At 42.0% G+C, this 21,808-nt stretch overlaps 1 protein-coding gene across 1 annotated transcript in view; it reads right to left on the bottom strand.

The window, feature by feature from the left end:
* LOC141810914 (uncharacterized) overlaps positions 1–6,639 on the bottom strand; it is a 76,472-nt gene extending 69,833 nt beyond the window's left edge. The window contains exons 1-2 of the mRNA XM_074698778.1: positions 6,496–6,639; positions 1,119–1,184 (exon numbers count right to left, since the gene is read on the bottom strand). Coding sequence (XP_074554879.1) covers positions 1,119–1,184; positions 6,496–6,639 — 210 coding nt within the window. The remainder of the gene's footprint in view (positions 1–1,118; positions 1,185–6,495) is intronic.
* Positions 6,640–21,808: the final 15,169 nt, after the last annotated feature.

The raw sequence follows: 21,808 nt of genomic DNA, 5'->3' as shown, positions 1-21,808 counted from the left end.
AATTATTTAAACTCCATTTGTTTGAAAAAAAATGTAAATTTTAACAATTTTTGCAATTTATGAAATTAAATTTTGGGGGGGAAAAAATTTAAAACTGGCAAGTTTTACAATTTTGAGAATTTTTGCAATTTTTTGCAGATTTTTTCAATTCCTTTTTTTTTTTTTTTCAAAAAAAATATGTATTTTTTTTTTAATTCCAAAAGTTAAGAAAAATTTTGCAACCTGTTGAAATTTCATTAATTTTGCAGGTTTATGAAATATATGATGTCATAAATTTTCAGATTTTTAAAATAATTGAAAACTTTTTAAAAACAAAAAAACACAACATCGCATGTTCAATTTTATACACACAAAAACTTTTCGTTTACATAATTTTTCACTAGATGGTTAGAATTTCATACACTTTTTTGTCTTTACTGTGAAGATAAAGTAAATTTGTGGCTTCTGAATGACTTTAATCCAGGTGAGCTGAGGAAAAATGGCTCCTATGAAAGTAAAGGATGCAGACCCCTGCTCTAGATCAGTAATGCTCGTTAACTACTGTGGGTGAGAGCGGTGCGCATTTTGGATGAGAGCTCAGCATGGATATGAGGAGAAGATGTGAGATGACAGAGACATAGCGAGACGCTGGGAGTCAGAAAAGTTCAGGCAGCTCACGCTCCAACTGAGGATGTGTTGCTGTAGCTCAGAGAGAAAGAGTCGTGAGAAAAGACGACGGAGATCATTGAGAGGATCAAAGGATGGAGCGCCCGAGATGAATGTTATAAAAAAAAGTTTGTTTTGTCTTTTATTTTGGATCGAAAACAGGAAGAGATGCATAAAAGAAGAGAGTCCATCTTCTTAGGTAGTTTTGGTGTTTACATAGTCAGAGAAAACAAGATTATTTGGGTCTTGAAAGATCGTTCAGGATGTTAGCCCCTAATATCTTCTCGATTTCATTTGTGGTCTCTTTAAGTCTTAGAGTTTGAGTTTCTTTGAATTCATTTCATGCGAAAAGACTTTAAAGATCTGCTAATGTCAGGTACTTTGAATGACTTCCTGTTGAATGTTGCGAAACATGTCACCTGATGGAGATTCAGGATCATAATAGAGATGTTTGTGAGGAAAGGTTTTCTCACCGTGTGGCTGCAGACTCCTCTATCCCACAGGACAGCTTTGCTGACAAAAGACACGTAAACAAGTCCCTGAAAGACCAGAGGAGAGGAAACAAGTCAAACAGGTGTTTAAAAAGGTTTTAATAAGGAGCAGAGGATGAGTTTACAGAGTTAAAAACAGATTCATCAAAGTTTGACTCATTCAGAGAGCTCAGGGGTGAAGTGTTTCCAGCAGATCAATCTCAATGACTGAAGCTTGCCAAACAAACACAAAGCTGCTCAGTGAGACGTTGAACCCCCACCGGAGCTTTGATAACCTCTCTGTCTTTATTTGTGCTGTGAGACACCTCAGAGTCCCACACACACCTTCACACATCTGCTGGTGAAGTAAAGCCCTGCTCTGTGTGTCTGTGTCTGCTCCTCTCAGCTCCATCAGGACAGTACGCTGGTCTCAGTCAGGGTGCATCAGGTCGACCCGTGGAGCAGGGGGCGCTGTGTTAACTCATCAATCACCACAGACACCTCACTGACCGGTGCCCAGCGGTCAGCCCAGCGGTCAGCCCTGCGCCTCATCCATCTCTCTTTGCAGCCCCTGGCAGCTCCCAGAAGCACCGAGTCAGCTCAGGACTCCGTCCACTCCAGGGAGCAGGAGAGCAGATCCTCCCAGGACTCACCCCTCATTCAGGGGCCGTAACCCCAGACCGGAGCGGGTGGCAGGGGGCTCCCAGGGGGCAGGAGGGGCGCGGACAATGGAGCGTGTTGTATGCATCTGAGTGTTTGACACTTTCCTTTGGAGTGCAGTGGTGTGGAGCTCTGCCAGCGAGGAGCAGACTCTCAGAGACGCTCAGCGCTGCTACAGGTGGCTCGAGGGAGGCAACACCACCTTAACTGCTAAAAACTGAAATCTTAACTTGTGTTTTTGTCTTATTTTCAGTAGAAAAAGCCTTTTTAGACTCAATCTGAGCCACATTTACCTGACCAGTCCAGAAAAATGTCTTTTTGTAAGTTATCTAAAGATAAAAATGAGCTCTGAATTACTGCAACAAGTAAAAACAAAAATCTGCCAATGGAACAAGAGAAAATTTACTTATTATAAGACATTATTCTAGTTTCTAGTTTTTGTCTTTGACTAACTCTAAACAAGACATTTTCTGGCCTGATCACTTGACTCATATCGAGTGTAATGAGACCATTTTTGCTTAAAAAAAAGACAAAAATGCTTGAAATTTTTCATTTTTTTCCAGTGCTCGGGGGCTAAATTCAGACGTATGTGTTGAATCTTTAAAATGTATAATAGAATATAAAAGTTTAATCTGAACTACCTTGAAAACTGGAAAAATAGTATTTTCTGCCTGTCCCTGCTTCCTTAAACTGTACTTAAACATCAAATATAAAAATATAATCAATTAAATCCTTCAAAAATGTAATATTATTTACATATTTGTGTTACTTCTTATCCCAACCTGGAGGCAAGAGAAAAAAAAAATTAAGGTATTGGGGTTTTTGTCTCATGATTTTAAATTGTGATTTTTTTTGCTGGTCAAAAATCTTTTTCCTTTTTTTTGGGGGGGAAATAGTACAGATCTTCACACATCTACTCCTTGGGCAGGTGCGTCGGATGAAGACCAAAAAGTCCAAATTTAACAGAAGAAGACCTGCATGGCCAACTTTTGGAGAAAAGTTTTGGCCAGTGTGAGGGATTTTCCATTTTCTCCTTTTTAAAAAAAAAAAATTAAGTCCCTCATTTTTTATAAGCTTTGTTGGAAAAAAGTTGAGATGTCAGGTCCTCTGAATAAATCTTAAAACTGACTCACATGTGATGTGCATCTTTAGGGAAAATATGGCTCCTGATACAGTCTGTAGACGTCATCACTCAACTTTTTCACATGATCTAGTGTTTTAGAAAAAATAAAAATAAAAACCTAAAAACCGCAAAAAAACATAAATATGGAATAAGAATCCCAATTTTAATCAAATCAGCACCCCAAAAGTTGTAAAAGCATTGAACCGGAAGAAAAACAGAATCACAATTAGAATCTGAAATATTTTTTAATCCCCAAGGAGAAATTGCTCAAAAAGCAAAAAGCATATCGTCCTATCCCAACTATAGTTTAAGTTTTCTTTGAAAAAAAAAAAAAGAAAATCAAAGAAAGGAAACAAAAAATTTAATCAAAATTCACACCCGAATAAAGACTCAAAAGCTAAATTATAAACCACTTACAGGGAACTCTGCCCTGTAGCCTCACTTTTGCTAATTATAACCTTTATGTGAAAACCAGTAAAGATGGGGACAAAGTGTGACCTGAATACAAAAATCAGGAAACATAAAAACCAAAGGCAGAAATTAAAATAATTTATTTATTATTATTATTATTATTTTCCGACAGATTTTTGTGATAACTGTGATGGTTTTAAGGAGGGTTAACAGTGAACAAATGGCCCTAGGTTTCCTGCAAACATGGACAGGACAGTCGTATACCCACTGCAAAAACTGAAATCTTATCAAGTGTTTTTGTCTTGTTTTCAGTAGAAAATGTCTTTTTAGACCTAATATGAGACACATTCACCTGACTAATCCAGAAAAATGTCTTATTTCAAGCCATTTGAAGACAAAAATGAGGTCTGAATTTCTTGGTACGAGTAAAAAAAAATCTGCCAATGGAACAGGAGAAAATTTACTTGTATTAAGAAATTATGCTAGTTTCAAGCAAATTTCTCTTGAAATAAGACATTTTTCTGGACCGAGCAGTTGAATGTGGCTCATATCGAGTTTAACAAGACATTTTTACTGAAAATGGAACAAAAATGCTTGATTGGTTTTCAGTTTTTTGCCGTGCCGGGACTTCACAGGCTCCATCATCATCATCATCATCAGTGGCGGTGTTTTTCTCCCTTTGATGCCGTCGTTTGACCCATCCTCAAAAACATGACCCATCATCCCCTTCAGGGTTTGTCTAAAGTGATTTCTGCTCCTCTTTTCCTTCTTCAATCCACTTGATGAGATTAGAGACTTTCCTAACAGATGGACTTCCACGACAGCTCCACCTCTCGCTACTTCCTGTCAGAGCCTTTGAGCGCGGCGCGGCGTGGGCTGACAGGCCGCACACAGACAGGAAGTGCTGAGCCAGCAGAGCCAAACAAGGTCAAATATGGTGAGTCTTATCAATAATGAGTAGGTGGACCAGGCGAGATCAAATTACCAATTTGGAGCTAATCACCAAAGTGGTGGCTGCTCTTTGCTTTATCCCCTCTCCCACTCCGCGCTCTGGTCTCTGCGGTGATTCCTGACGCCATCTGTCTGTCCTCCTCCTCAGGGGGGCTCCTCCTCTCACTCCTGAGCTCTGGATGTTTTATTAATTCACCTGATTACACCCGGTCCCTGATTCAGGGGGCATTAACAGGCATTTAATCAGCGTCTCATTCAGGGAGCAGAGAGGCGCAGATCAAAGCTGTGTCCTCATCAGGTCAGCACATGAAAACACACGGAGCTGTGGTCACAGAGACAGCACCAGAAAGAAGACCACCTTTTTTTAGTGGTTCACACTGAGAAATAAACTAAAAAAAATCAAAACTTTTAACTCCAAGAAATTTGCAGATTTGTTCATTTTAGAGCTGAAACGATTCCTCGGATGATTCGAGGTACTCGATTACAAAAAATACTCGGGTAATTTTCTCTGCCTCGAGGAATCGTTTAATTTTAGAAAAGATCAAAGAGTGGTATTTCAAATAGAGCTGAGGCCATATTAAGAGAGTTTTCAGACCCCTCAAGCTACCTCTTATACAAAATAGCAACTAGCAACAAATCCAGCTTCTTTTCTGGAGTTTGGAGACTAATGGGTCATTCTACGAAACCGGTGCCATTGTTACTTTTTGCTCTGAGACCTAAAACTCAGGACACTTTATTGGTTATTTAAGTTCAAACATAAAGATTTTATCGTTTAACAGGTATTGTTCAATGATTTTCAATAAAATAAGATTGGAACATTAAAGGTATATGCTGTCAGTTATAAAAAATAAAAATCTGTATCGGCAGGTCAGGCTTTTTTGAGATCGGTGATCAGCCAGAAAATTGTGATCGGTGTATCCCCTCATCCTAAAAACCTTGAATTCATGGATATGACTCAGACACACAGAGCTGAGAGTAACACTTAAAATTCCAGACACTGAACTACAAACTGAGTTTACAAAGTTTGACTGCCGCCACATCTTAAAGCACAAATAAATACAATACCCTGTTGCTTTGCATGCTGGGAAAAGTCAAGAAAGAAGTGTTGGAAAGGAGATCTGAATGGGGAACATCTTCAGGTCAAAGTGGGTAATAGTGCTCATGGGAAACAGAGTCTTTATACCAGAGACACACTAGCTTTCCAAGACTCATTTCTCTTCTATTGAAGAAGACAGAATACAGATTCTGTAGAAGAAAAAGAAGCACTATGAAAACTTTGAAAACCTACGTTCAACTATTGCTGCACGAAAACTTAGAGGAGGCACTGTCCACTACGATAATGTATCATCTGTTTTTACAACCAGTGCATGGCTCCTGTCATCGATGCAACTGCAATAAAGTCAGCAGTTTCAAACCGCATCCTCCAACCTCCCAGATTTTGAGACAAAAGACCTGCACAGCCTCTAAAGCTCAGAGAAGTCTTTCAAACACACGCCACAGGACCCCAACAATGCAGCGAAACACAAGTGATGAGCAGATCCAGTCCAGAAAACAATCAAGCAAACAGCCCGGCTATCAATGGCAAACAAAGAGCGAGGCCGAGCACCTCAGCATGTCTCTGGCCAGGTTAGAGCCGGACACAGGAGAGGAGCACACGCAGACCCAGAGAGAAAGCCCGGGGTCAGCTATAATGAAGCGTGAACGTGAGCATCCGTCCAATCCTGTTTAATGGGCTTCATCCCTGCAAAGGTTTCTGTCCGGCCTCGCTCTGCGGTTTGTGTGTGTGCACGTTGGGTTCGGGTCAGGGGGCTGCAAGGACTCTGTGACCCTGAAATGAGCTCAGGGAGTCAGTGGGGACCCCCGCTGGCAGGACAGAGCTTCCTTTATGCTTTAATCTGCAGGCACAGGGGATCAATATGGAAACTATTGGTGCTGCGATTGTGCTGAGGAGTAAGCGCTGCAGCCATTTTAGACGTCTCACAGGGGGTTGGCGCACCCTGACAAAAGCGCAGCCTCGCTGTGGGACAGTGGCACACCAGCAGCTAACCTACTTAACATTCATTAGTGTCAGAGAGGTGGACAGATGCTGCGGCTTTCCCCGATCCTCTCTCTCATGTTCCCTACATGGGGCGCATTCAGCAGCGTTTGACGTGTCTTTCATTCGGGCGCTGGCGGCAGCAGGCCGCTCAGCTGTGGGTTTAGGAGGAAGAGCTGGGTGGGCATGGATGGACTCACCCTGTGCAGAGCGTGCTGAGCAGAGCGGGGGCCGTGGGGCCGCCAGGTGCTCCTGACGAGGGGAGGCCGGGGACGATGATGCTGTAAATCCAGATTCCTGGAGGGTCTGGTTTCTGGAGCTCCTCGTCTCTCCACGGCAGACATGTCCGATGAGCTCGTCTTAAATTTGACTCTTTATTTCAATCAAAACATGAAGCTCTAACTCCTGAAGTCTCTGAGTTGTATGAATGCTCCAACACGCTCTGCACCTGAGTGATTTGAGAGCAGAGGGACAAAGAAACGCCGCTCCGTGGGGGGCAGAAAGTGCACTATTCAAACAGCTTTTGTTAATAATTACCATCCTCTTTCACATTGCTTCCTCCCCAGGTTTCACAAAATATCACAATCTGCAGCAAAACATGGCTGACAATAAAGTCAGAGAGCAGGACCAGCTGGACAGGGAGGGGGTCAACATGGATCAGGTTCTGGGCTGCTTCACAACAGCATAAATCTCCTTTCCGTAATTGCATTACGGGCATATAGTGGCAAGCTCTGTGGAAACAATGGAGCCTATCAATTCCTCAAATCAGAGCCCAGAGGAGTGTGTGTCTCTGTGTGTGAGTGTGTGTTCTGAACAGGCCTCTATCTGAGCCTCCAATCAAAGCTCATTATGCAGAGTGAGACTTGAGATCGAGGTTCTTCAGTTTCAGATTTGTGCTCACAGGACGGAGCCGCTGAGTCCGCTCTGAGTGTGATATTAACACCGACTGAGGACAAGTGGGGAGTGGTCTGTGTTTCCAATGGAGACCAGACCAAACACTCACAGAGGAGACACACACACACACACACATTTAGAAATGAGAGCCTGCTTTCTTCACTGTCTCTAAAAATAAAGTTTTTTGATCAAAGTGTTTGAAATCCTCACTCTCTTCTTTATCTTCCCCCCTGAAACACCCACACACAAACACAAACACACACACACTCCACCTCTGTGCAGCTCCACAGGGGCTCTGCTCTGCTTTTTGGGTAATCCAGATGCAACAATACCAGTTGCTAAGACACTGAGAGAAAATGCATTGTGTGAGAGGAAAGTAAGGGAGTGTTTCTGTCCCAGCATCTGAATGCTTCTTTTTTATGAAGAGTGAGATTAAACAATGCAAAATACTTCATTTTAAAGCTCAAACTAAGGCCATGTCCACACAGAGCTGGGTAACTAGAAAAGTGTATATACTATTATATGTTTACGCCTGTCATCCACATGAAACCGCAGTTTTAAGTCACTAAACAATGTTTTCTGAATACTCCAGTTTCATGGTTTCATGTAGACGCCAGAAATTTTCGGTTTACAAACGTCACAGCTGAGTGACAGCTCAGCATCCTGATTGGCTGGCAGGGTTTTACGTCTGAAGGTACTGCCAAATATGGGTTTGAAGAGCCCCGAGTCACACTTATCGGCCGATTTGCCCGCAGCGTTTGGACAAAAGTTTTTGTTTTTTTTTTAAATGAAGGGGGGTATTTGTTTTTGAAAATGACCGGCTAGAGCCTCTCGTCTGCTGCAAGTCCATTACTACTTTTACGATTGGATACACTGATCAGTACCGGGGCCTAGGGATGGGTACCATATTAGGTACTTTTATAGGTACCAAATGAATTCTGTCAAAAGTACTGAGTACTAATTCACGTAAAATCAAAAGGTACCATGTTTAGGTACCTAAATGCACCATTGTGACTGTGAGGGAGTGGAAGAGTAGGTGATTTTCCATGCTGGACATGAACACAGCATTAAATTGAAAAGAATTACACTTCATTATTAAACAAATTGATATTTTTTACCGCATGAACCCAAAAAAGTACCAAAAATCGGTACCGTTGAGTACCCGTACCGATTGCCAGGCATTTGTACCAAATCGTTTCAAATGTAATAGGTACCCACACATATCGGCGCCCCATATGGCTATTTTTGGAGGATTGGATAGCATTCTATTTAGTTTTCAGCACCGTCACACTTTACGGCTGTTGTAAAGTGTATGGGACTACTTCTCTTTGGAAAGCAATAATAGTAAAGCAGCGTCTTGCAACATTTGTAAAGTGAGTGTTACTCAAGGAGGTACCAAAAGGACTCACTTTACAACGAAATCACCCAATGGAAGACGGGATTTATTACAGAAAGATATCTGTATCAGGTTGGTATGGGCAAAACATATCATTAAAAAATCTTTATTGGGACATCCCTACTTTTACATTCTGTGTTTATCAAAAGCTAAGCTAAGCTAAGCTAAGCTAAGCTAAGCTAAGCTAAGCTAGGATAAGACAAGATAAAACTTTATTGATCCCCTGGGGGGAAATTATATTGTTGCAGCATACAACAAGAGAGAAGTAAGAGCAGTACACTGAGGTATCAAACAGAAAGTATGAAAAGCTAATGAACATTAACAGTAATACAGTAAGAGAAGTGGGATAAATTGTAGCAGACTAAATAAGTTAGCATATTAACAATAGGTAAGTGTAATGAACTAGAGCAGTCTGTACAGATATAAACACATTAACATATTAATAATATCACAAAAAATTATGGGTAAGTAAGAAATATATATCTAAAATAAATAAGAAAAAAAAAAGAATATGAATGTGGAAGTATATTTATAGATCCAAGAAAAGAGTAGAGAGTCTGTCAAAAGAGTCTACTGAACAAAATCTTACATTCAGATTAAAAACTAGCTAAGAGGTTGGAAACAATCAGAAAACAGTCAAACTTTAGCACAACCTATCCTCAGGATCACAGAGTCCGCAGGGAAATGTCGTCAAATTTGTTTGCAGAGTACAGTTTTAGCTAGAAGAGCTAGCACCTCCTTGCAGGTAAATGTCCTCATGTCTCAGGTGGAGTGGTCATATGTCACAAAACTTTATCTCCATTTATAGATCAACACGCAAACAAACCATGACTTTCTACAACATAATGTCTATGTGTTTATTTGTTTTGTAAGATATCAACACGGCTGCTATAGGCCTTAGCTTTGGGACAACTCTTTAAATTCTGGTAGCTTTGCCAACACAGATATGTTTTAAAATAATGTTATTATCAAATCAAAGTTAAGTTATTTGCTGAACTTAAAGTTTTGCTCCTTCAGACTGAAACGTAGCTCAGAAAAGCTATCTTTGGCTCCCTAAAGCTCCTCTCCCTTTCAAACAGGCACAAATAAACACATACATCACCTCACAAAGCTGACAAAGCCTCTCACAGAACACATAAAAACACAATTACAACAGCTTTCATGGACTCCTGAGGATCACAGCCAGGCCCACCGCGTGCTGCCCTTTGTCGGCCGCGGGACCCAGAATCAAAGAGCACTGACCTGCGCCGGCTCTGCCCGGCAGGCCTGCAGGGAGTCCCGCTCTGACTCCGAACCCCGGTTACCCCGCCACGCTGGGACACCCCCCTGCTCCTCTTAGCCCCCTGGTCAGCTCCGTTATTTCCTCATCTCATCAATCTGTCAGCTAAGACCTCTGACACACAGCACAATATGCTGCCAGTTTTTCTGGGTTCAGGTCTTCTTTTCAATATGGTTCCAGCATTTCCAGATTAGGCAACTCACACATGAGGGCTCGCTCCCCTGGTGGGACTGAGAGGGGGTCCGAGACAAATATAGATGCTGGAGGCACAAAGATGGCAGCCACCACAGCTCAGAAACAACCAGAAATGTGAAGTATTTGATTTCTTTACATTCCAAATTAGATGATATCAAAAAAGCTTATCTCATCGATTCTAAAACATCAAAACAAAACTCAACTTTGCGTTAAAACTAAAACACAGGGAGTTGGTTCAATGACTAAAAAACTGAACAGCTGCCGTTAAAACCTCATAAAAATGTGTAAAAAGTTATTGCTCATAAGATTCAAACAAGAAGCCAATATCTGTGTCTGTATCATTTCTTGCAGAAGTTTGTTTTCCTGCAAAAACACTTCAAAACACAACCCTGCAGTTTGGATCAAGCACAAAGTGAGAAGGCTTTTTAAAAGAAATATTTCTTTAAAAGATGAACACCAAGTGAGTTAAGCCTCAGACCCACAAAAGTTTTTGCTTAGATTTAAAGGTCAGGGATTGAGTTTCAAAATCTTGGATTTAAGTATTTGGATTTTTTTTTTTGGGACTTGCAGCCCTAAAATCTTCACTTTCTTTGGGGTTTATTTATAAAATCAGTACCCTAAGGTAGTAATGCACCAAGATGATCAGAACAGATAAAGAATGGTTGCTCCCACAAGGGCCTGTGTCCACTGACAGCATTTATTGCACGTCTAGGGCCTATTGTCAAAACAGCACCAATCAGTTCACTATTCCAAACACAAAGACCCCTTTAATGCACTCATAGCGCTCAGACATGAAATCACTTCAACTGTGGAAACACTGCAGAGCTCATAAATGTCACTAATCTGACGCTGACCAATCAAATTAAAGAAGAGGCGGGACTCCTGACATCAAATGTGACAACAGGAATCGTGTCTTCTGTGTTTGAACAGCTGCTGTTAACTGGATATCTACTGACACGTTCAGCTAAAGGTCTCCAGTTTACAGGGTCACTCTTAAAGTGATACTCTGGGATGGAACAAGTTGGGTCCTAATACAAGGTTTAGGGCAGAAATTACCCCTACAGCAGTGTTTTTGTGCAGCAGAAGCCCAGAGCGCACACACCAAACACCCCCTCCCTGCTCCTCTGCTGGTTTCCTCTGCACTCAGACGGGGCCATATTTTACTTAACCAAAAACACAAATAAATGGACTCCCACTGAAAAAATCTGATATCGGTCTGCATTCACGCTTTATTCAGAGAATTTTCAGCGCGTTACTTTCACACAAAAACACCGCTAAATAAGGCATCCTGGCAGACTACCTGCGTTTGTTTATATCTGGCACGCTGTGCGTGGACTGATACACTAAGCTGCGAGCGCCTCATAGCCAGCTGTGGCTCTGCAGCTGTGGCTCTGCAGCGGAGGCAGCGCCGTTTTACGACACGATGAGAACTAGAGCCTTATTTAGCTGTGTTTTTGTGTGAAAGTAACGCGCTGAAAATTCTCTAAATAAAGCGTGAATGCAGACCGATATCAGATTTTTTCAGTGGGAGTCCATTTATTTGTGTTTTTGGTCAAGTAAAATATGGCCCCGTCTGAGTGCAGAGGAAACCAGTAGAGGAGCAGGGAGGAGGTGTTCAGTGCAAGCGCCCTGGGCTTCTGCTGCACAAAAACACTGCTGTAGGGGTAATTTCTGCCCTAAACCTTGTGATAGGACCCAACTTGTTCCATCCCGGAGTATCTCTCTTAAAACTGGAACACTGGGAGCTGACAGAGACACATTCACACAAGTTTGTCACAGCTGGGGATCAGCTTTCTGTGGATGGAGGAATAAAACCACTGTGGCTGCTCCACCAATCAGAAATGTTCCAGGTAGAGCTGTTTTCACAGGTAAATTTATCCCCAGAACTAAATTTAGGCTGTAGTTAAAATGTAGCTTCTGAGACAGGGTGGCTATAAAACAGGAAGTAGAAATGCAGCAGAGCAAAAAGTTATTTTTAGCTGCATTTAACAAACTTCTGGGTGACGTAACATACGTACAGCAGGACTGTGCATCATTTTGTGTCGTCTGAATAAACACCCAGCCCAGTCTGACCACCTGTGAACATGCCTAACAGTTACACATAAAGAGACTGAGGTTAAAAGGAGAGTGTATTCCTGTGCTGCTGAGCTGGACTCACTCGAGGACGGACCATTCAATTTATTTTCAAGTAAGGATGAAAGGAAGACTCCAAACTATGCATGTCGTCTATTCAGCGGTGACGCTCTTTAAAGAAAGGACAGCAGAAAGAGTTGGAGCGGGGCGGAGGGGAGGAGCGCTGCATAAATTTTACATACACAAGGCTGCAGACAAAGTGATTGTTGCTTCCCCAAAACTTTTTTTCCCTCCTCCAGAAAACACTTTCCTCACTGAATAGGCACCTATTAGTGACTCCATTATGGGCACAGGGCTCTTGAATGGCTCCTCACTGTGCGTCTTTATCATAGTCAGGCCTGTGAATACAGCCTGGCCCCCTCCCAGAGAAACTCTTTACAGCTTGTATTGATAGGTGCTGGTGATGATGGGTGAGGCAGGAGGAGGGGAGAGTGGAGGGGAGGGGGATCAGGGCTGCCTCTCACCCCCTGTTGTGTGCTCCAGGTGTGCTGGGTTAAGCGAAGCGTTTTGAGGCCTCTATTGTCCCGTGCACTTTTTTCTTTCCCACTTGTTCCAGTAAAAAAAATGGATGCAGTGTTTTACATGCATTAGCTGATCTCCATAATGCAATCCCCCCACCCCTGAAAACAGCACCCCCCTCCCAAAACAAGTCAGGCCTCCGGCGAATCGCTGCACACCACCTCAGAGCCGCGTATTGTTGCTGGATTATTCAGGAGTTAGCTAAAGAAAGAGACAGGCAGAGTGGGGTGTCTGTACTTTATCTCCCGGGGGAGACAGGGGCTAAAGAAGGAGCTGCGGCGAGGAAGCACGAAAACACCTGCAGAGGAGACACGAAAGGGAGGACGAGACAAGAGGAGGCTGCGCTTTTTTATCTCTGACATTTATCAACTCTGAAAAACTTTTCTTCACTCAAAAAGTTCACAACTGAAGTAAAAAATGCCCAAAAGTATCAACATGTGTGTGTGTGTGTGTGTGTGTGTGTGTGTGTGTGAGCATGATCCGTTCGTGTTTGAAGTTATGTGTGTACACTCAGCTGAAGTACAGACACAGAGAGACTTTATGATGAATATGGAAGCATTGTTCAGCCGTGCTTACCTCCGCAGGGAACCATCTGCTCCCTGTCAATGCATCACCTGCTCGTCTGAGCCGTCGCCACGGCAACCAGGGTGGGGGGGATTAGGAGAGGTTACGGCTCCGATGGGAGGGGCCTGTCGCTAGAGACGGAGAGGAGGTGGGTGAAGGAAGGGGAGCTGGATGAGGGTGGAAGTGGCCGGAGGAATGTCGCCCTCTGCTGGTGGAGAGAGGAACAGCAGGAGGCGCTTCACTGTTGATGCAGAGCAATGGAGACGTTTTCAGACAGATGCAACCTGTTGATCATGTTTTCATCTGAAAAATTCTTCAAAATGCAACTTTTACTTTATGTTTCTTCAGATTCCCAACTTCACAAGATCATTTATACGATTATTTCCCCCAAGTACCACAAATTATACAAATTGTGTGCACAAAAATGCACTCATGTCTCTTTAAAGGTCACTTCTTTACAAGTGCAGGTTTCACTGAGAGCTGAGAGTAAAGTTGGAAGGATTACACAACATAGGACCCAGGATTCTGAATGTGTCAGAAAAGAAAGTTGCATCATGGGACATGTAGTATCAAGGGATTTTTGGAGCTTAACGCAAATGCAAAGCAAAGGGCCTGTGCTTTAACTGGCAGAGCCCACAACCTCCATACAGTAAACGTGTCTCCAGTCCAGCTTAGCATCCCACATCAGCTGTGTGTTTAAGTCCGGTTTAGATAAATAAAGCCTATGTGGAAGTGCTAAAAGTTGCTGTTCAGGGAGGATCCACTTAAGGCTGGCTGCAAAAAGACAGGCAACTACGTACACACCAAGCCAAAAAAGAGACTTTTATGGCATTAAAAACATATTTACAGCCTGGTTCAGAAAAAAGTTCAGGTCTTAAACACTAATTTAATCCTTAACTAGGAACACATGCAAACCTGAGATTGTCATTTGAAGAGATTCTGTGTATTTGCATTCCCATTTAGTTATTTTGATGTGAGATTCATTTAAAAAATGTTTTTAATTTATTTTTGTTATTCAAGATAAAATATAGTTACACTTGCACTTTTTCACCACAGAGAATTAAAAATGGTGTTTTTTTATTTGTTTAAAATACTAGAAAAAATATTTTTTAGTTTTTGTATATTTAAAAATAAATGTGTAAGTGTGGTTTAAATTTTGCATTCACTGCATGGTTTGTGTCGTGCAGTTGCAGAAATAATTTAAAGAATCTTTCTCAATCACACTTTGTCTGCAAGCTTATCCTTTAAAAAAAAAATCATGAGAAAATCGCATCTTAAACCCAGTATTGGAGGATCAGTTGATCGTCCAATCAGAGACACAGCTCAGCTCATGTGACTGACAGACGCCCTATAGCTGTTGAAAAGGAAGCTCAAATCTAATATGGCCCCCGCCAACGATTGACTTCAGTACTAGCGTAATAAAGCTGATCATTGGCCGAAACTATGTCCAAATGATATGATATTTTACGGTCTATGGTTGTAGTCTAGCCAGATTTAACATGGTTTTGACACGGTTTGTTTTATTTTGAAATTCAGGTGGCTTTCGTGCACAACTTCCTGTCCATCCATATCTACTCGTTGTTAAATGATGCGTCACTGGCATCTGGAATAAGAGTGTTGTGGAGCCATAAAGGTGCTGCTCAGCACTTCCTGTTGCAAGATGACTTTCAGTTTTGATATTTAAGACCATTTTTAAAATACTTTATATTTACATTTTGGGCCAAATTCAACAAAAATGGTGTTGAAGCTTTAGCAGCAGAAATAGACCTGGGAGAAGTCCTGACCTCTGATGTTTTGGATTGGTTGGTGATGCAGAGGTGACACCGATAAGCTAAGCAAAGGTCCAGAAGTTAATTTATTTTGTGCAACGTTGGCAGTGGAAATAGGCCCTAAAATCTGAGATGTTTTAGATAAATGTCTTATTTAAATCTGTAAGGAAAACACAATTATTGTCAGTTGTTAGTATTGTTTCTTGTGAAGAAAGAGGAATTAATACAAAATATCTACATTTCTAACTGTTCATCTTCTTTTTTGTTTTCCTTTGTTTATATTTGGTGGTTAAAGTGAGGCTTGAGAGGGGTTGTCCGAGAAGACGAGGGGATTTGGTGTTTTGTTGAAGGATATCCCCGTTCTCAGAAGAGTTAACGTATCACTTCATGAATCTTAATCCTCTTCTAAATTCTGTTATGTAAAGTGTAAACTGTCAGCGTAGGTGTATTTCATCTTCTTCACGTATGAAAAACACTCTTCACAGATTTGATGCTGATTAGTTTCTGCAGAGTGACGGTTTCTTTCTGTTTGTGGTGAGCAGTCATGCAGATCATCAGGTATTGTGTGACGGGCAGCGTGAATGTGGATCAATCACAGAGTTCTCATTAAAGCTTTGTGTTCCTCCTCCTACAGTGCATACAGTGTGATGAGCATGTGACGGCTGAGCAAACACTGACCTGAGGACAGCGAACAGGCAAACACATGAAGTACAACCGATGAGTGAGTCAGACAGCGACCAAAAACACTCCATCGCTGCTGCTTTTACCTTTAGCACATATATGATGAGTCTCTTAATCCCTCAAGGCGCTGAAACCTCAGGGTGTTTCAGACGTGCTGTAGAGGTGGAAAGTTTTGCCTTTAGGTCTACGAGTTTAAAATGCAGACTACATTGAGGCGCTCACCTGCAGCTGCCCCTCGTCCACTGACACAGAGAAAGTCTGAGTGACAGGTGAAAGTGACCACGGCTGCAGGGAGGAAACACCTTTTGTGTTTGGTCATGGAGCTGGTGAGGGTGGTGACCCGTGTCCCCCTGCCGACGAGATCATCAGCCTGAGGGAGGGGTGGAGATCACTCTCTCTTCACTTCATCAACTCACCCCCTCCTCTATCCATCCTGAACCATCACATCCTTTACCAGTCTGAGCCCCACCCCCCAGTTAGAGACCTGAGGTCTTCCTCCATGTAATCTGCATCTGGGCAAAGGGCCTGTTTCCACTTACATCAGATACTCTTTTCAGATATGCTTTCTTCGTTGCTAGGCGCTGCCCAAGTAGCTGCCTGTTGCAGCAGCTCTCTCTTCTTTATCTGTTTTCTTGTAATTTTTTTCGTCTCTTTTTCGTAATCTCCATATTTGGAGTGGGTCATTACTTTGTTTGGCTCATTTGTTGGTCGTGGACACCAAACTGGTTTTGTCTTCAGTGATATTTTTACTATTTTTCTCCTGTGTTTGTCTGGAGATCCTACATGTAACCATAGCTGCATTGTTTACATGTGAAATTAGCTGTTAGCAGCCTGTAGCATGTCAATGCTAACTAGTGCAAGGCCGGATGTTTCCCGACAAGGTGAGGACGACGTGCTGGTTCTCAGGTGTGAGCTAAGAAGTGACGACATGGACCTGTCCTTCCATCCATCGTTATTGAGAACATAAATCTATCTCCAATAAGATGGACGAGCTAACTGTGCTAGCCCAGCGGCAGAGGGGCTGCCGGAGGGCAGAGTGGCATCGTCCTGTTCACGGACGTGGCTGACGGAGCTAACAGCAGACACCAAGGCCACATTGGAAGAGCTTCACCTGCTGTGAGCAGACAGGATCCAGGAGACAGAGACTGAACAGACTGATGAAGAAGCTTAGTCCTGGACCCTGTGGAGGTGGAGGCTGGCTGGGCTGGAGAGTGGTGGACGGGCTGTCGTCATCTATTTTCTTATGGACCTTTTTGCACTTTCTTTACACTTTCTTACTTTTGTTTCCTTAAATGCTGCTGTGACTCCTGAATTTTCCCTCGAGGATAAATAAAGTATTTTCTATTTTCTATTTCTATTCTATTTTCTAAAGTTACATAAAAGGAATATCCTGTTTTGTCAGCCAGAGCTTATTGCAGGCAAACTTCATATTTACAGTAAAATATTTAGCAAAATTATAGCTACAGTTAATACACACAAATGAATAAATAAATAAGTAAATAAATGGTGCGACCAAATCATCATCAAAAAGTTAGTGTAGAGCCCTGATGCATGAGGCTGGCTGCAGAAAAAAACAGAAAACCACCAAGCCAAAAAAAGACTTTTACAGCATTAAAAACATGTTTACAGCCCTGGTTCAAAAAACAGTTCAGGTCTGAAACACTAATTTCACTATCAGCACACATTGTACTGGGGTCTTTTTTCTAACTCTGCAGTTAAGAAGTTATTAAGATCAAGAGTTTGTCCAATCAGAAACGCATCTCAGCTCACGTGACTGTACATAATAACTCGATTCACTACGTTGTGTTTTACGTTTACCAAAACCACCAGGATTTTGACACAGTCCCGCTCTGAAATTCAGACCCTGACACCGGAGCTCTGAGAAGAAGGAGAGCTGAGTGATGACAAAAATGTCTCATTGACCTTGGCTAAGTTTTCACTTTAATGTGAATTTGTATAAACAAACAGGATGATGTTTGAGTTAAACTCTGTTGAAACATCCAGGCTGATGTCGTTTATTCCAGCGAGGCTGGATGATGCTTCACTGACTCGCAGTCAGAGGGGCTGTTTTTGAGACGTGTAAAGAATCACGTCAGGATCCAGCTCAGCTTTAAGAGACACTATGCATGATGTCTTTCTCAGCACTCAAACCGTGAAGTGAGCAGGTTACCAACAAGTGGTTTCTCTCAGGTCTCTCCTCTCTGACGTGAGCACTTGCTCTGACTCTGACTCCTTCCTGCTGATCCTGGGAGAGTTCCTGTCAGAGCCACGTGTGGCCGAGGACTCGGAGTGACTTTCCTGGGTGTAAAATTCAATTATCCAGCGGGTGAGCGTGTCTGAGCGTGTCTGTTGTGAGCGGTGGGTGGACGGCTGCCCGTTCCCAGCATGCGACAAGGGGGTTAAGAAGCACAGAAAGACCTCCATTATCCCGAGTGAGAACGGCCCATGTGGCTGGCTGCACGGCCTCCGCTCTCATTCACTCTGCCTTTACAAACAGCGCTGCAGAAAGCCCCGAAGTTTCTTTCTCTTTCTCTGCTCCCCCCCACTCCACCCTCCTCCACCCCTCTCACTCTCCAACTCTCAGAAAAGAGCTCCACAATGCTGCTGGAGGCTGGAGTGGATGCTTCAGCACCCCTGTGGACTGTCCACATGTGGACAACATTCACAGGATGTCTGTCAACTAGTCCATTAATCAACGACGTCTCATGAAAGCACAATTAGGAAGCTCACAACTCTATAACAGATTATCATCTCTAAGCACCCCTGCGTCTCCTCCTGGGAAGTCATTCTGCAGCTGAGGTTGGTTTTTCTCGCCTCTCTTCGTCATAATGATTAAAAAACTGGAGTTACATAACGAGGAAAAAACTGGATGATTTCAGGACGGCCGTGGCGTGTGAAAGAGCTCATTCCTGGCTGGCAGCGAACATCTCACATCTGGCTAATCACTGGGGTGAGAATGGATCCTCAGTGTGAGAATGAGACCGAGGCACTTCTGGTGATAAATGAGCAATTGTCTCCGTCACCATTAATGACAGTAAATGACTCTCTGGGGAGTTCTTCATGTGACGGACACTATGGGAGGATACTGAGGGACTTCAGGAGGGAAATGATGGCGTACAGTGGCTCTTTATGAATCCTCTGGAGGAAAGAATAAGCTGCTATAGCACACTGATGTGTCTTAACTAGTTTAGGAGATTTCCTGGAAAATAATACATTGATTTCTTTACGTCAAAATGCATTAATTTGTCCACTTCTGTCTGAACCTAACTTTGCTCTCAGTGTCTGTTTCTGGAGGCTTTCTTTACGGATTGTGAGCATCACATTAAAAAAATACAACTTCTTGTCAAAGTTAAAGCGTTTAAAGGTTAGTGTGTTTCATTCAGGTTTCTTAAGCCCTGTTTTCACCATGCGGTTCAGTTTGGTTCGTCTCGGCATCTTATGGCATTTCCACGGACTAATCCTGGGACAGATCCTCAAACAACCGAGACGAGTCATCCCACTTTTTGGGACCCTTCTGTAAGGGTGACAATCTTAAGTCTGTTTTTCTCGTGCAAAAAAAAACAAAATTTGATCCCATGAAATGTCAGTCATGTTTGCACACTTGATCTGAAACTTTCACCCATTACTTTTTTTTTGGAACGGGTTCAATTTTTGCTTTTTTTCACATCCGCCAGCTTGTTTCAAAGTAATTTGACTATTCAGAGACACCGTAGGCTACTTGCAACATCCCATTTTCTGACCTGTTTTCTCTACACATTTTGAGCGGTGTTTAGTTGATGAATAAAGACTTGTGTATATGTGTGACGGTAGGTGTGTGACGGTGCGTGCCTGTGTGTGACAACCACTGCTCAGGATCAATCGCTTGATCACTGCTTGATGATTCAATTTTTCTTGTACCGCGAATTTTCCCAAACAATACAAAATAAGTGCAAGGTTTCTGTGAGTGACATTGTTTTTCAGGACATGGATTCAAAAAACATATCTGGAAAAAAACAGAGTTAGAGTGCAAAGGCTTTAAGCCAAGCGGCAACCTCCAGTCTAGGAATATGAGACAATGTGGAAAATCTGCTGTTTTTCAAGTGTCCACTTGAGGCTGGCTCCGGGAGTACCAAAAGTCACATACACACCAAGGCAAAAAAAAGCAGTTTTCAAAGCAGAAATTAACAAATTAACAGCCTGGTTCAAAAGCGTCACCTGTCTGAATCTCGTATTTCGCTATTGGCACACGGTGTACAAGGTGATTTTTTTCTAACTTCTCAGTTTAGAGGATATTAAGATCGTGAGCTCGCCCAATCAGAGGCACAGCTCAGCTCACATGGCTGACCTGCATCCTATAGCTGTACTCGAAGGGACCGTCACTTTCAACATGGCCACGATAGACGATTTGCTTCAAAAGTCTGTTTCAGAAACAGACGGGTGACGTCAGGGAAATCAATTATACAGACTATGCCACAAACTTGCATCTAAGAAACCCGCTGTGGAAGAGACTGGAGCCAGAGAAGACTAAAATCACATCAGGGTAGAGTGACAGAGAAGTGAAGTCCTGCAGATGTGCTGAGTCATTCAAAACAAGAGCCTGTGAACTTCCCACTATTATTTACTGTTGTTACTGTCAGAAATTTAAGTTAAAATCTTTCTTTTAGTTTGCATATAGTGGCAATCTAATTTTGATCAACATTGTTTAAATAATTTTTGTAATTTTTTCAGAAATCATTTTTAGCATTTTGCTCCCCAGTGAGCCAGTTGTGAACTCATGGACTGAAAGCATGAGAGAAGGTGCAGGGTGTGCAGCAGAAATTAAACCTTTTCCTTTTAATTACATTTACAGTAATAGTCAAAATATTTAAACCACTGAAAACAGTAATAAGCCAAAACTACAAACAAAAATATAAAAGTTCATGGAAAATAGAGTTCAACTTCTCAGACTGACTGCTTGCCTGCTGTGTTTTTTTTGTGTATATGTTGCTCAGTGTGCTGAAGTGGTGCTGTCTCAGCATTACCTAACCCACACTGCCCTCATGTGGCACCTGTGGAGCTCCTCAGTTTCAGGTGTGACTAAGAAATCTGCTCTACTTTTATAATGATTCTAATGAAGATAAAACGGGTAATGATACAACATTACAGAGGTTTATAAAACATTGCCTGTATGTAAAGAAATGTAATCAGTTTAAGGGTTTCTAGACCTACCAGTCAATTTGATAGCAAGCCGTGTGTAAGTACAGTCTCTCAAATGCAGTAAGTGACCACTGATCCAATGTTTTTATTGGGCTGTAAAGTATTTTTCTATGTCATCAACTCATTTACGCTGCCTACCATCTCTACAGCTATTGCATCTTAAATGTTTTCTGTGTGTGTGCCCTAAACAAAGTCTTAGCAATCTCTTACCTGTTATGCAGGACTTGTCAGGAGTCAGGACTGCAGACAGGAGCCTTCATGTTGTACTTCAACACAGCACAGAGAGGTGGTGTTGCTCTCCAAATCAACCCCAGATTAAGTTGATCATTTGTACTGGTCTCATGGGAGAGTAATCCATGATTTCCCTGATAAAGAATAAACAAATGAATCAATGAAATATCAATTGAATGTGGAATATTAGAATAGTATGTATTCCTCTCTGTGTACAAATTTGTGCACTGTCACAGCTAATACTAATAGTGTGTATAAACTATTGCTATGCAAGTTTTTCTATAATGACAGTAATCATGATAAAATAAACAGACACTTTGAATATGTATATTTTACCTTTAAAATTGTTCTCTTGGACATAAATGTTGCTGCAGATAGGAAAACAATCACCACTGACTGCATGTTATCAGCAGCTACATGTTATAGTTCAATAGCAAGCTAGCCTTTCTGACTAACCTAACTGTAGACCTGTTAGCATAAATATTGAAGAAATGAGTAGTTTTAAACCAAACCTAGAGCTCACATCCAAGTTTAACTTTTTATGGTTCACACAGCGTGTTTACATTAGCACCTGTAGGATCAAGTTAAAGATAAATAGCAGGCTAACCCTTTTGGATAAACTAAGAGTAAACATTTTAGCATTAAACTCAAAGGTATCTAAATCCAGAGCTCAAATA

This window comes from Halichoeres trimaculatus, unplaced genomic scaffold, assembly GCF_033239565.1.
Source record: "Halichoeres trimaculatus isolate MK-OKI-2021-1 unplaced genomic scaffold, fHalTri1.1 fHalTri1_scaffold_21, whole genome shotgun sequence".
Classification (NCBI taxonomy): Eukaryota; Metazoa; Chordata; class Actinopteri; order Labriformes; family Labridae; genus Halichoeres; species Halichoeres trimaculatus.
The sequence above is the reverse complement of the archived record's forward strand: the minus strand, read 5'-3'. Positions and strand labels throughout refer to the sequence as shown.